This window comes from Eretmochelys imbricata, chromosome 22, assembly GCF_965152235.1.
Source record: "Eretmochelys imbricata isolate rEreImb1 chromosome 22, rEreImb1.hap1, whole genome shotgun sequence".
Lineage (NCBI taxonomy): Eukaryota > Metazoa > Chordata > Testudines > Cheloniidae > Eretmochelys > Eretmochelys imbricata.
Window position 1 is genome coordinate 20,543,467 of NC_135593.1, and position 15,828 is coordinate 20,559,294.

The following is a 15,828-nucleotide window of genomic DNA, read 5'->3' on the forward strand; positions in this document are numbered from 1 at the left end:
AATAGTTGAATTCAAGATGCAACAAATCAAAGGATTTTGCTGTTTCTGGAATGCAGGAGGGACCATCAGTTTGTTTACAACCCACCCCCCAGACAGACATGTCAGATCACTGTGCTATTTATTAGGCTGAGAGAAGTGCCTCAGCTTCCAGCTAAACACAAAGTGACACTCTTTTAACATATGAGATTCCAATGGGTGGGGAGGGAGGACCGAGATGGGGGAAAGAGGGAGCAGAGGCTTAAGAGTCACATGAAACCTATTGATAAAACGTCACCATCCCCCAGAGACTTACAATAAAAACCATCAGGGCCTCAGAGCAAGCTTTTAACTTGATTTAAAGCCTTGATCAGAAATTAAGTCAGTGTGCAGTGCACTCTGGTTAACTCAGCCCTGTCCAGATTCTTGGCAGGCCCTGAGCATTTCCCTTGATGCCAGAGCACAACCGCCTCCAGACAGGGTTGTAGTGACTCCAGAGTGGATGGTCCAACAGTACAGTGTGTACAGGGATCTAAATCTATGCAGGATGCACTCTCTGCAGCACAGCGCTCACGAAACATGATGAACTCTGTGCATGCCCACTGGCCTGCAAAACAGCACTGAAGCCAAGTCAGTGCCAGCCATGCACAAGAGCCCACCGTGGCCAGCCCACCTGTCATGTGGGTTGGTGGGGGGGGAATGTCCCCTCATGGAGATGGGTCCAAGAGGGCTGGGGGACTGATACAAGTCCCATATCACACATCGACTCCTCCTACTGCACACTGCATTCAACAATCCTCCAGCACTCCACCGCCTAAACCACACTGCACAAAATCCACCTGCAGAGCACCACACCACACCTCCCTCACAATACACACACAGTGTGTGCAATACCACAACTTTGCAGCATCAACACACACCTCACCAAGTGCCCTATTAAGCCAGCAGACAGCTTCTTTTGGGAGCCTTTGGTTGCCATCGCTGCCTTCTCTGACGGACTCCAGAGCAGGAACTGGGCATGCAGTGATCTCGGGGCTGTTGGGGAGGGGATACTCACTGTGTGTGCTGCTGATGGGTTTGTCGTCCTCCTCGCTGTCCGGGCCTGAGCACCATTCGTCCCCACTGTATGGCTGTTTCCTCTCCAGCACACACCGACGCTTGCTGCGGGGAGCCACCTCACCTGCAGTGGGAAAGTACCTGTCAGAAAGCAGGGAGTGCCACGGCACAGCCATGGACTGAGTAGGCTGGGGCTCCGCCCCACCACCTCCTGGCACTTAGGGTCATGCTCGCAAAACCAGCCAGGAGAGTCCAAAGAACAGAGGGGAAGATGTACAAGGGTTCAGCTCCCTGTGATAGGCCTCACCCTGGCCTTGACAGCCAGCCTCAGTCTGCTTCCTGCACTAAACCACAGCAATCCCACCCAGCACGGAGCTATGTGGACTCCTGCCCAATGGCCGAACAGCCCGACTGTGGGTCAGAAGCCCTGCTATCCCCAAATAGTGCAGGACCTGCACCGAGTCTCCCTCCTGTAGTGCACAACTTGGAAGCAGCATTTCCATCTCTGCTCTGAGACCACTGGCTGAACTGTGATGTGCCTGCAGCAAAGCCCTGGTTGTGCTGTGGGTGAGGCCCTGCTAGCATGTCTTTGCAAAGAAGCATTTAGCAGTCAGAGCCCAGGCTGGGAGCCTGCTCCAGGACCCCTTCTCCAATGCAGTCATTCCTCACCTATGGGGGGATGGGATCACAGCCTGAGCTGGGTCCAAACAGCCACCAAGGAACTGTTTACAACAGCGTGAAACTGTTTGTCAGAGATCCAGAAGCTTTTGCTGGAGCCCCAGAACTGTCCTAGAGCTGCGACCCAGACGTTAGCCAGGGGAGGCAAAGCTCCTGGTGGAGCACTGAGTGGGAAAGCTCAGTCAATACCAGCCGTCTCTGCCATTCACAAGAGCTCAGTCTGGTGCAACAGACTGACATGGGAGCTCATTAGAGGCCTGTCAACTCCCATCTCCCTGCTGGCTGCAGCAGGATTGTTCCCAACAGGGTTCCACCCAGAGGTTTGCCCAGTAGCGGAAATGTGCCAAGCAATGGGGCTCCTACCCTCCCTTTGGGAGGCGATTCCCCAGCCTGAGCCATCACACTGCCAGGCAGCTTTCCTGGCATCCAGCCCAAATTTTCCCCTCTCAGTCTCAGCCAAGTTCTTCTTCCTCATTGCTCCTGCACTAACTCCCCTCCCTGTATGGGGTTCACATTCCCCAGCTCTCCTCCCAGCCAGTCACAATGAGCGCTCTCCCTTGACATCTTGATCTCAGCATTTAGACTCTCCCCAGAGGCCTGAATCTGCAGCTGTGGATGGTGACTGGCAGGGAGAGATGCACCACTGGTTTTCATACAAGAAAAATTACTAACCACCCCTTCCTGCCCCCAGAAAATGGCAACTAGTTCCAATCAGAGAAGAATTAAAGGAGAAGGCGCTGGGGGTGGGGGGGCCGGGCCTAGGGACATGACTGCAAAAAAACAACCATAGAAGCGCAGCTAGGCCAAAGCAACAGGCATATGCTGCACTGGGGCAGGAATGAAGCTTTTGCCCCAGAGATGGCTTCCTGCCCAATGAATTCAATGGTCTCTCAACAAGGCAACAGGCAGGAGAGCAGTGTGTCCCCCTCCCAGGGCTTTGTCATGTTCAGAACCTGGCCTGTTCTGTCCCACCATCATCAGAACATAAGAACAGCCATACTGGGTCAGACCAAGTCCATCTAGCCCAGTATCCTGTAATCTGACAATGGCTAGTGCCAGGTGCTTCAGAGGCACAGAATGAACAGAATAGGCAATTATCAAATGATCCATCCCCTTGTCATCCAGTCCCAGCTTCTGGGAATCAAAGGGTTAGGGATACCCAGAGCGTGGGGTTGTGACCCTGACCATCTTGGCTAATAGCCAGTTTTGGACCTATTCTCCATGAACGTATCTAATTCTTTTTTGAACCCAGTTATACTTTTGGCCTTCACAACATCCCTGGAAATCAGTTCCACAGGTGTCCAGGACCACCCAGCATGCAGGAGGGAAGAGTAACATACAGCAAGGATCAGCATGGCCAACCCAGCATCCATGTTTTTTGTGTTGTTGGGTTTTTTGGGGGGTGGGGAGCCTTGTATCCATGGCATGTGATCAGGAGAGAGAGGTCTACACATATCTTTGCTAGTAAGCATCCTCGCCAACTGCCTCAGGATGAATCTCAGGCTGCAGCTCTATAAACACAAGCAGCTTGGAATAAGAGATACTTCATTATTATTTGAAAGGACTCCATATACCAAGGGCCTCACGAAATTCACGGCCATGAAAAACACGTCATGGACCGCAAAATCTGGTCTCCCCCCCGTCAAATCTGGTCTCCCCCCCGTCAAATCTGGTCTTTTGTGTGCTTTTACCCTACACTATACAGATTTCACAGGGAAGACCAACGTTTCTCCAGTTGAGGGTCTGACCTAAAAAGGAGTTGCAGGAGGGTCGCAGTATTGCCACCCTTACTTCTGCGCTGCCTTCAGAGCTGGGTGGCCAGAGTGCGGCAGCTGTTCGCCGGGTGCCCAGCTCTGAAGGCAGCACCCCGCCAGCAGCAGGGCAGAAGTAAGGGTGGCAACACCCTACTATGCAACTCGTACTTCTGTGCTGCCGCCTTCAGAGCTGGGTGGCCGGAGAGCAGCAGCTGCTGACTGAGGCCCCAGCTCTGCAGGCAGCAGTGCAGAAGTAAGGGTGGCAATACCAGACCGTGCTTACTTCTGCGCTGTTGCTGGCGGTTGCGCTCCCTTCAGAGTGGGCTCCCAGCCAGCTGCCGCCGCTCTCCAACTCAGCTCTGAAGGCAGCACCGCCACCAGCAGCAGCGCAGAAGTAAAGGCAGCAGAAGCACAGCCCCCTACAATAATCTTGTGACCCCCGCCCCCAACTCCTTTTTGGGTCAGGACCCTACAATTACAACACTAACATTTCAAAATTAATAGCTGAAATAATAAAATTTATGATTTTAAAATCCTATGACCGTGAAATTGACCAAAATGGACTGTGAATTTGGTAGGGCCCTACATATACTCAAATGCCACTTGGCTCCTGCTGCGAGTGAGGGAAGGCTTTGGCACTAAGCCCAAGGTCGCGGGGCAGAGATTTCCAGGGGTGAAAATGGAAGGGAGGTTTAGGGCCCTTTGTGGGATTGGTGTCATAATACTCTGCCATTTTATGACATTTGTCACCTGAGGATCTCAAAGCACTTTGCAAGACTGGCTATTGTCCCCATTACCCAGAGGGATAGACCGAGGCTCAGAGAGGGGGGGGGAAGACTTGCCTAAAGTCACACAGGGTGTCAGTGTCAGAGCCAGGAATAGAACACAGGAGTGGTGACTTCCAGTCCTCTGCTGTAACCCCCAAGACATCACTCCTTCACTGAGCCTCTTACACAGAACAGTGTTTAGAGACCAGATTCAAGATAGACATCAGTGAGCTGTAGCTGAATTGGGAGGCCAAAGAATTTACATAGGAGATTTAGGCATTCTAGACTGAGTTATTTTAATAATTCACCTGTTAAACTCAATGCTACAATATACTGAGCCAAAAGCATAGTTGGATTCAATAAAGGATTGAACATTTACATGGATGATGAGAACATCCCCATCCCATTAGCCAGGGCTATGAACTCTCACATTCCAGGGTATTAGCCAACCTCCCACTGTCACTGAGGAAGAAACCTTCCTTTTAGGCAGGACATAGTCTATAATGGTGTTTCTTGCACCTTCCTCTGAAGCAGCTGGCACTGGCTATGGTCAGGGACAAGACACTGGGCTGGATGCAGCTCTGGTCCAAGCCAGCCTGCCAGCTTCTATGTTCCTGTAGAAAACTAAACAGATCTTTGATCATGAGACGTGCTGGAATATGGGCCAGGGCAGCAGTGCTACTCCTGGGAAGAGCAACTCCAGGCTACCAGGTGTAAAGATGGCCCCTAAGAAGAACCAAAGATACTGCCGGAGGTTCTCACTTTGCAACTCACAGGCAAAATGCCCCCATGTCTGCTGTAGTGAATGCCACGTGCAGCCCTTTGGCACAGTGATCTGTAGGGCCCAACAGGCTGTGAGAGGCTGGTTAGAACAGGGAAGCCAATGGTCAGGAAGTGCTGACTAGGCCCTTTTCCAGAAACCATGTGATTTAACTCAGAAGTCATCCATTGCAAACAAAACCACTAACTCTCCAACAAACGACCCTCACACCAACTCCCTCTAACCACGGCTGGACAGAAACAAGACAGCTGCAAGGGCATCACAAATAGTCAGATCTTTGGCAACAGCAATTAGACAATTAACAAAACCTCTCTCAGTTCTGTGCTTGGAAACTGCACTATCGGGATTTTCACCATAACTCCTGATGACATGCTGCAGCTCACTGGGGCCTCAGAAGCTAGTGCAAAACGGAGCCCAGTATGGGGTATGTAGGGTGTCTGGGGTGAGGCTGCCAAACAGTGCAATCCAAGCATTCCCCAGCAGAAGGTGCTGTGAGGAGTAGTGTAGGAACACAGGCCATGAGTGAGCTCACTGTTATTCTAGTCCACCTGAAAGGAGAGAGCAGCCCAATGGTGCAGGAACACAGGCTGAGTAGGGGAGCTCCTAGCTAGCCCACCAGGGGCACCGCAGGATCACAGGCTGCAGGAAAGGTTCTTAGCTGCTCCACACCCAGTTCCCACTAGGATGCGAGGGGCAGTTCAGAGAAAATCTTTCCAAGGCAAAGGTTTTTGAGCATTACCTTTCGATTCCGTGTCCAGTGAGGGGGTGCTGGCTTCCCGCTGCTCTCCTGAGTCCACTGAGATGCTTCGTTCCCGTTTCACTTTGCCCTTCAAAGACCCAAAGTTTGGGACAGCGTTCTGGCTGTTTTTCAGTCCAGAGTTGCCAGGAGAAATCTGATTGGCTTTGCTGCCATGATTTCCCGCCCCTACGCCCTTAGACCCCAGGTTGCAGGTGGGTCCTTGGCTCACATTATGGTGCTGAGACTGGGTGCTGCTGTTACCTGTCTTTCCATGATTGGTCAGTTTATTGTCAGGGTGCATTTGATTGGCTAAAACTTCTGGCAGCGACAGTGGAGGGAGCTCTAAGTCCCTGCTGCTGCTTCCCTTTGGTCAAAACACCTGCAAAAAGAGAAAGCAACCAATAAACCTCTGTGCCCCACATGCCTCCCCCACCACGAGTACCCGTGGGCCTCCCTGCAAGCCATCCAGGGTGCCCACAGCCCAAGTGCCTCCTCCCCTCCTTCTATTGAGGGTGCTTGCACCCCTTGCGCCTGTCCCCAACCCTGACAGAAAGTGCCTGCACCCACACCTACCACGATGAGTAAAGCCATGTGCGGATACAAAGTTTGTAGCCGTATCTGATCTGCAATCCGCAAACATGGTCCATGGGTATCCACATCCCTGCAGATCTGCAGGGTTCTAACTATTAGCAAAGCCCAGCATAGGGATGGACAAATGGGGGAGACTGGACACAAAATTCTACATTCTAGGTCATCCCATGACACCACCTCTTCACCCCCCAAAAATAAGTTTTGAAGGCCTTTTTGCCAGGACTAATGAGATTCACAGTAATATTTTCTAAGTTGCATATTTAAATGTTACATTGGGGACCCAGGAGATCACAGCTGTCACTGTGCTGCATATCTGGCTGTGTGGAACTTCAAGGTGGTAGGATAGAACCAGACTTCCCAAAGGCAAAAATCAGGCCCTGACCGCTTGAGCTAAAGGAGAAACTTCCTTTGCTAGAAGCAGTATAAGATCTATGACACACAGAAAAAACAATTCCACCAAGTAGAGGCATGTACATATACACACCAATTCAGTATGTTATGAATAAAATGGGGCTATTTTCACTCAAAGCTTGTCCTCTCTTGAATGGAAGGACACCCAGCACAATTCTTCCACACTTTCAGACAGATGTGGACAAATTGGAGAAAGTCCAGAGGAGAGCAACAAAAATGATTAAAGGTTTCTAGAAAACATGCCCGACAAGGAAGGATTGGGGTGGGGGGGGGTGGGGGGAGAGAGAGCTTTATTTAGTTTGGAGAAGAGACGACTGAGAGGGGACATGATTAGAGTCTTCAAGTAGGTAACAGGTTGTTATAAAGATCAGGGTGATAAATTGCTCTCCTTAACCACTGAGGACAGGACAAACCACTGAGGACAAGACAAGAAGCAATGGGTTTAAATTGCACCAAGGGAGATTTAGGTTAGACATTAGGAAAAACTTTCTGTCAGGGTAGTTAAGCACTGTAACAAGTTACCTAGGGAGGCTGTGCATTCTCCATCATTGGAGGTTTTTAAGAGCAGGTTAGACAAACACCTGTCAGGGATGGTCTAGATAATACTTAGTCCTGCCTCAGTGCAGGGAACTGGACTAGACGACCTATCGAGGTCCCTTTCAGTCCTGCATTTCTAAGATTTTGCACGTGTTTCCCAGAGTACAGAACAACTTTGTACAGTGAACAGAAATACAGAGCCCTCAGGGCCTTAGCATCCCAAATTCTACTGCCCATTTCTCAGCCAGTCCCAGCTGTTGCTAGTACTGAAAGAGCCTTTCCGGTGCTTTGCAAGACACATGAGACATGGTGCCTACTAGTCAGCATGTGGTTCAACCTGATGGACGAGGTGTGACAACCCAGCCCACTGAGGGGAGGGATGCAGTGGGAGCAGGAGGTGAGAGGGGGCTGTTCTGAGCAGGAAATAATGAACAAGGCTGAGGGAAGGAGGGGATGGAGGCAGTGGGATGGATGGAGGAATGGGGGGCAGAGAGGTGAGAGACAGGCAGAAGTGAGAGCAGGCAGGGGAATCAGCCAGCCAAGCAACAGTCACTGCTCTTGTAGGGGGCAAAGGAGTAGCTTTAGCACCTGCTACAATGGCCTGAGACAGGGATGCTTGATGGATGGGGAAAACTCCATACCAGCCAGAACTTCCAGCTGGATGTTGTGGTGCAGCATGGGGCTGCCAGGGATAATGGGGTGAGGTCTTCACCAAACCAGACCTTGGGCACAGTTCTCTAGATAGCCCCACAGGATGCTCAGAGGGAAGACGGGAGCAAAGGGCACATATGGAAGGCTGGGGAGCGGTGTGTGTGTGGGGGGGGTGTTTGTTCCGGAAATGCAGATTCAGCCTTTCAGCAGCATCTATTTGACTTAACGGAGGATTCTTCCCCCACACACACACCCTCACCCCTTCGCTGGGGCTCTCCTGTGTCTCTGCCCAGGGATAAAGAGTCTTGCGGTGACTGGAATGAGATGCCAGCTATTTGCTGGGTCCATTATCTGCTCTGGGGAGCCACCGAGCACCACTCACAATTCAATGGGCTGCCTGGGCAGCTGCAGCCTGCATCCCTCATGGCTTGTCACTATTCCCTGCATGCAACAAACAGCAGCTCACTTTAGCAGGGACCAATAACCCCAATGAGGCACACCAGCCATCCCAGCATAAATGCAGTACCACAATGGGAGGAGAGGAAAAGGCAGGTGCACTCAGAGTCACCTGGGCAGAGGCAGAGGAAGCAAGCGTAGGGGAGCGGTGTCTTCCCCTGCCCTGTGCTCCTGACAAACCACCAGCAGTGTAAGATGGCTCCTGCACTTGAGAAAGGAACAGGTCAAAGTGTGTCCAAACTCTCCATGAGAAGTACCCTGCATGCTGTGCCAGGATCTTCCAGAGACATACCCCATATCCCTCTGCTGTGTTGGCCCTAAAGATACAGACACTCCCCTTCACTCCCTTTTTACTTCCTGGGGGGACCCTCCAGCCAGCTGTTTGTGGAAGCTGCTGTGTTGTTCTCTGCATGTTCAGCTTTGTTAAACTCTCTACCTTACAGATACCACCCTGCCTACAAAGGAGCTTCCTTCCGCACATAGGCAAAGAGATCATCCCACCACACCCAGGGTACCAGCCCTTCTGCCTGGGCTCTGCTGCATGATGCCGGACCGACCTATCCATACACTGAACACAGCTATTTCTGCCGGCCAGGGACCAGAAGCGCTGGGCACCAACCCAAACCCCAGGGCTCTAAATAGAACTCAGTCAGCTCAGCAGTGGGATGGATGCCCTTTCTGACCTGCTCAGAGTGGACCTGGGGACACGCAATGGGGAAAAGCCAAGTCCCACTCCACTGCAGCAGGATGTTGGACCTTGAACAAGATGCAACAGAGCAGCCAGTCTGCCTGCTGCAGATCTGTGCTGTCCAAGAGACAGCAACAGCCTCAGGGTCAGGTCAGCCAGGACCCGAACTCAGGCAACCTGCACCAGTTTCCCCATAACCCCTGCAAGTCCCGTCACAGTGTTATGCCTCAGTTTCCCCATCTGTAAAATGTGGGATCATAGCACCTGCCTCGCCAGTGGGTGTCAGACCAAGCCAGATGGGACTCGGCGCACAGCAGAGAGAGGCCTGCAAGTGCACACAACCCACCCAAGCATTTCTAGTTCGTGAAGTGGGATCCCTCCTGCACCACTAGGCCTATCACTGCTTCCTAACTAGCAAGTCATTAGTGGCTCCCTCCTCCTCCTTATCCCCACACACCTAGCAGAGGGCTCTGCTTTAGCCTAGAGGAAGATGGTGAGCCATGGTGCTGATTAATTTTCACAGCACATAAGGGAGTAGCTAGCCCTTTAAGTGTCAGCCAGTCTCGCTTGCTTGCTCGCTCGCGCTCTCTCTCTCTCTCTCTCTAGGGACCTATTAATAGCAGCTGGAAAGATCACATCACTCTCTGGATATTTATACCCCTCATTCCACACCAGGAGAGATTTATGTCAGTGCTGCTGTCCCAGTGCCTGGCCAATTGCTCTATCTAACTGCTTCCAGGGGGAGGGGAGCAGAACAGGGAAGGAGACACTGGGAGGATGAGCGAAGAGGAGGAGAAGGTCCATATGGTGCAAACTGCAGCATTAAGCACACAGGCTGCCTGCAGGGAGCCCTCAGCCCCTCTGGAAGCTGCTGTTGTTGCCAGACGGCATTCCAGAAAGTAAGCCCTGCAGCAGTTTCTGCTGCTGGCGGCCTGGAGCCTTTGCCTGCTGCTGTGAGATCCCAGAGAAGCCAGCAGTCTATGCAGCACATTGCACTACGGTCCTGAGGGTCACACACTTGACTTGAGGCTGGGGCTCCACTGGCAGGCAGAGAGATGATGCCATCCTTCCTCTCAGTAGCCATCCCCTCGTGCACAGTATGCAGGATGCTTTGAGATCAGCAGGGTGTCCGAAGTTTCACATAGACATAGCACCTCATTGAAATGGATCTCAAAGTGCTTCACCAAGTACACTCCCAGCAGCACCAGGATGCTGCCAGTTCAGGGAGGTGGGAGAGCACAGTACTGTATGTGTGAGTGATGGGGGAATTGTGGCCAAGGACTGGAGTGTAAACTCCTACTCCTAGGAAATGTGCCTAGGCTAGGGGACAGTTAATGACCATCCAGGGCAGACAAGAGGCCCTTGGGTTTAAGGCTGAGTACACAAATCACATCCACCAGCTAAACTGCTTGTACTTTACTTGTACTTGGGGTCTGAGTCAGCCTTGCCAGAACCCAAACCCATGAGTTCTAGAGAGTCTAGGTGCTTGAGACCCACCAACCATCCCATCCAGGCAGGCTTGAAAGTCCCTAGAGACAAGACAAGGAACACATCAAACTGGGAGATTCTCTCATGGAAGTCCCAATGCTTGGAACATTTCCATTGTCCATGGGTGACAAAACCAGTGAGCAGACTGACTTGATCGCTATGGATTCTGCTGACAGAATCCACAGGGGCTGGGGCCTGTGCTGCCAGCCCAAGGGCACGGCTGGCTAGAGAAATGCCCACTGTTCTCACTGCAGTCATTAACCCTCTGGCTGCCCCTCTGAACTGCACAGCACCAGGACAGTGCACTCGTGATCTGGGCAAGAGTCATCTCTGCCAAGCACAGAGAAAAGGTGGACAGAGCCACTTGCAAAGAATAGAGACACAGCACAACTACATCAGCACCATCACAGTGGTTACAGGGCTTCTGTGGGCGATGCAGTGACCCTGCCATACAGACAGCACTTTTAGCAATAATAAATCATTAACATAGTGAAAGGGAAAAGTAATGTTTAAATTAAAAAGTTAACAAAAACTGTTTACATCCTGTATGCACAACAGAGATCCACATATCATGCCCCCCCTCTCCCCCGTAGAGGCACTCCAGCCAGGCACAAAGACATTCCCCAAAGACAGTGTCCATACCGTACTAAGAAAAGGAGTACTTGTGGCACCTTAGAGACTAACCAATTTATTTGAGCATGAGCTTTCGTGAGCTACAGCTCACTTCATCGGATGCATACTGTGGAAACTGCAGCAGACTTTATATACACACAGAGATCATAAAACCATACCTCCTCCCACCCCATTGTCCTGCTGGTAATAGCTTATTTAAAGTGATCATCAAGTTGGGCCATTTCCAGCACAAATCCAGGTTTTCTCACCCTCCACCCCCCCACACACAAACTCACTCTCCTGCTGGTAATAGCCCATCCAAAGTGACCACTCTCCCTACAATGTGCATGATAATCAAGGTGGGCCATTTCCAGCACGAATCCAGGTTTTCTCACCCCCCCCACCCCCATACACACACACAAACTCACTCTCCTGCTGGTAATAGCTCATCCAAAGTGACCACTCTCCCTACAATGTGCATGGTAATCAAGGTGGGCCATGTCCAGCACAAATCCAGGCTCTCTCACGCCCCCCCCCCCTTTTTTCCGGGGACACACACACAAACTCACTCTCCTGCTGGCAATAGCTCATCCAAACTGACCACTCTCTAAGTTTAAATCCAAGTTTAACCAGAACGTCGGGGGGGGGGGGGTAGGAAAAAACAAGGGGAAATAGGCTACCTTGCATAATGACTTAACCACTCCCAGTCTCTATTTAAGCCTAAATTAACAGTATCCAATTTGCAAATGAATTCCAATTCAGCAGTTTCTCGCTGGAGTCTGGATTTGAAGTTTTTTTGTTTTAAGATAGCGACCTTCATGTCTGTGATTGCGTGACCAGAGAGATTGAAGTGTTCTCAGACTGGTTTATGAATGTTATAATTCTTGACATCTGATTTGTGTCCATTTATTCTTTTACGTAGAGACTGTCCAGTTTGACCAATGAGTGAGTTTGTGTGTGGGGTGGGGTGGGGGGGTGGAGGGTGAGAAAACCTGGATTTGTGCTGGAAATGGCCCAACTTGATGATCACTTTAGATAAACTATTACCAGCAGGACAGTGGGGTGGGAGGAGGTATTGTTTTATGATCTCTGTGTGTATATAAAGTCTGCTGCAGTTTCCACGGTATGCATCCGATGAAGTGAGCTGTAGCTCACGAAAGCTCATGCTCAAATAAATTGGTTAGTCTCTAAGGTGCCACAAGTACTCCTTTTCTTTTTGCGAATACAGACTAACACGGCTGTTACTCTGAACCCTGTCATACCGTACTAAGACACAGAAATTGTCTAAGCAGTAGCCATGGTTTCCTTCCGAGTCTCCCACAACTTGGACTGTGTGCTTGGAGGGGACCTATCTGCAGTGTTTGGCAGAGGAGTTAGAGAAGACTCTGTTTTCTGCTGTTTATTAGGCCATGCTGCCTTTGGGGCTGGGTTCTCTCTGATCTCACTGGCATCGAGAGGCCTTTGGATATGAGGTGCCCTGTAAATAAGATTTCTCCAGAGCAGAATCCTGGTTCCTCCCAGCCCAGCTCCATTCTAGGGCAATTAGCAAAGCCCCTTCCGGGCCATGCCTAAACTTGGAAAATAGGTCATATTTAGAAACAGGTTAGCTAACGTGTTAACATTAGTGTAGACTAGGCTGGAACAACCCTGGGGGGGCTAGTGACCACCATTGCCAGTGAGCTGCCCCTATTTGCCTAGTCAAGCCATAGCTTCAGAAGATTTCTCTTTAGATCAGGCATTTGTCTCAGTTCTCTCCCTCTTAGTTACAGAATCAGGTGAGTTTGGTGCTCATGAAAGGTTATCACCATCTCCCTCAGCCAAGCACAATACAGATAGCCACACAGCTCTCTGTCGCCTCCTCAATCCTGAACAGCAGCCCCCCTACCAATTCCAGCCCTGGGCTCCCCACACACTACTCTGTCAGTGCCCCTCAATACCAATCAGCAACCCCTGTTATTTCAGCCCCTGGCTCCTCCTTCCCTCAACACTGCCAATCCTGACTCAAGCCCCCCTGATAATCCAGGGTTTCTCTGGGGAGGTTCTCCTACTTACATTCTAACTAAATCTGGCCTCTCTTAGTTTGAGAGATCCAACAGAATTGCAGCCAGAAGTGACTGCTTGCAAGTTTTTACAGTGCCTTAGGCAGTAGCAACAGTTGCATCCTGTTGAAGATACATAGAGAGATAAGCTCCTTCCCCCATCAGTCTCTCTGCAGTGAGATGATGGACTTCTTGGTGAAGGGGCAGATGAGAAGCTTAGGGAAATTGTCCAGAAGACATGTCAAAATCCGGGCCATGGAAGATCCATTGAGAAGTGCCTACATGGACCCAGGGTGACAAATGACCCAAAATATTCCTGGAGAGCACACATCAAAGAACGAGCCTGCATAGAAATGTGGCTCCCTTGACAACTAGTGACAAGACAGCAGGTTTAGCAGACACCTTACCCCTACTTTAAAGGCAGCTTTAAAGACATCAGCAACTTTTCATTCCTAGTTGTTAAAGCAAGGAGCCAGGACTCCTGGGTTCTATTCCTTGCTCTGCCACTGTCTCGTTGAGTGACCTTGACTAAGACACTTCATGTCTATGTGCCTCAGTGTCGCCATCAGTAAATGGAGATGATAACCTAGTGTGCTAAGGGATAAGTGAAGCTTAATAAATGCCTCTACAGCCTTTTGAGATGCTAAATGCAAAACATTGCAGGCAAGTATTTGGTGCTCTGCACATTCAACAAGCCGCAGATTTAAATCAAAAGACCTTTAGACAGGAAAAAAAAATAAGCTGGTTTCAATAAGTCTCCTGCAGTCTCAGTCTGATCGATGGAGGAGGAGGAAACTCCAGGCTGAGGAGTGAACCTGACACAGTCACAGTCCCGGAATTGCTAGCTGATATTTCAAGCAACTTGAAACCCTGGTGCGTTCTCGGAGGAGTTTCTGGTGAATCATGCTCCTGCTCAAACTGAAAGGATGATAACACACAGATTCCTGACGCAGCCACAAGAACGCAGAGGCTCCCCTACCCCCTGCCTCCAGAAGGAGCAGGGAAGCCACCCAGCAGCCAATCCGCCTGCCCTGCTACTTCCACATTTGAGTGCAGACTGACAACACTGCAGTGCAATCCTTCAGTCACACCAGCCAGCAAGAGGGGAGTGCACGGCACACTGACAGAGCAACAGCGAGAAAGGAAGCAGGGAAAACCAGAATCAAGACAATTAGAGAAGGAAGGAGATTGACCATGTCAGTGACACCTCTCTACCTGTCAGCAAGGAGACACTTGGTCAAGAACTCATAACAGGCCAAAGTAAATCCGGAGTTACATGGGCACAGGTGAAACCAGAATTGGGCTCTCTATGTGCTGTGCTGTCATGCCCCACAGAATGACAATGCCCAATGAGTGCACACATGGAGAGATAACAAGGAGTCCCGGTGGCACCTTAAAGACTTAACAGATTTATTCAGAGAGTTCCACAGACTGATTGTGTGCTGTGTAAAAAAGTGCATCCATTTTAAATGTGCTACCTTATCAATATCACTGATGTCCTTCATTCCTATATCACAAGGCAAGGGGAATAGAAGAGACTGACCTTCCTTCACTATCCATTCATTCTTAAATCTGACAGAATAATTAAGTGTATTGGACTCACAAGCTCTATAGCAGGATTTAAACAGCCCTTCAGAAAGAACTTAATGTTCTGTTGGATCCTACAGGTTTTTAAGAGTAATTTTGACAGAATCCTATTACACCCATCAGGGCTTTTTCAAAGGGCAGGAACAATACTTTACTTTTCCACAGTGTTATTTGGCCAAGGATATCAAACCATTTTAAAAAGGGATGAACACTCAAACTTCCTCTTCCATCCCCTGCCTAGGGATACATATCCCCCACATTATAGATTTGGAAACCAAGGCCCAGACAAACTGACAGATTTGTCTAAGAACAGAGGGAATCAGGACAGAGAAGGGACAGAACCTCCCCCTAAATACTGCTTTGCACCTTCCCCATTTCACTGCAGGTTGCTCATGCCATCTGCCCCCAGCAATGGCCAGTCAGCAAAGGAAGCTTCCCCTCTGTGGTTCTCTGACTATAGGAAATGCTACTTCCGAGCTAGAGCATGGCTCTGACCGCCAGGCAGGCAGCTCCTCTTCCTAGTGATTCCCGAAATCAGTTACCTGGTTTGCTCATTGCTTTGGGGTATCAGCCCATTTGGCAAATCCTCCCTAGCCACCCCACACATGTAAGATGTATAGGGAAGAGTCAGTGCTCCACGCTGTTCTCACACACATTGCCCAGCTATTCAATGGGACTTTTGCAGGCGATCATGCAGAGATCAGACAACCCAATTCCCAAAAGGAAGGAGAAGCCAGTAAGAAAGCTGTAGTGGTCCCGTTGTCCCATGTATGAGATGCTGCAGCTACCCACTTCCCAGCACTACACGCGTGCAGTGATAGGGAGCTCAGGCAAAAAAGCCATGAATATCTAAGGCACTTGCTGGCTATTCAGGCCTGGGGAGCTTTGATTTCCTTTGAGGCAGGAGCTCTCCCGCACTGTGTGTCGGAACAGGCCAGAGTCACAAGCTGCTGTTGGGAGCCAGCTGCCCATTCCCAGCATCTGGTAAACATCTCAGAGCTCTTAGGTTGCAAGGGG

The 15,828-nt window shown here is 50.4% G+C and overlaps 1 protein-coding gene across 2 annotated transcripts in view; it reads right to left on the reverse strand.

Annotated features, from left to right (window-relative positions):
- Positions 1-15,828, reverse strand: part of BCL9L (BCL9 like) — an 86,959-nt gene that overhangs the window by 15,644 nt on the left and 55,487 nt on the right. For both annotated transcript variants that reach the window (XM_077839929.1, XM_077839930.1), the window contains 2 exons: positions 5,752-6,130; positions 1,034-1,156 (listed from right to left, as the gene is read on the reverse strand). In XM_077839929.1, coding sequence (XP_077696055.1) covers positions 1,034-1,156; positions 5,752-6,052 — 424 coding nt within the window. In that variant the 5' untranslated portion in view covers positions 6,053-6,130. The remainder of the gene's footprint in view (positions 1-1,033; positions 1,157-5,751; positions 6,131-15,828) is intronic.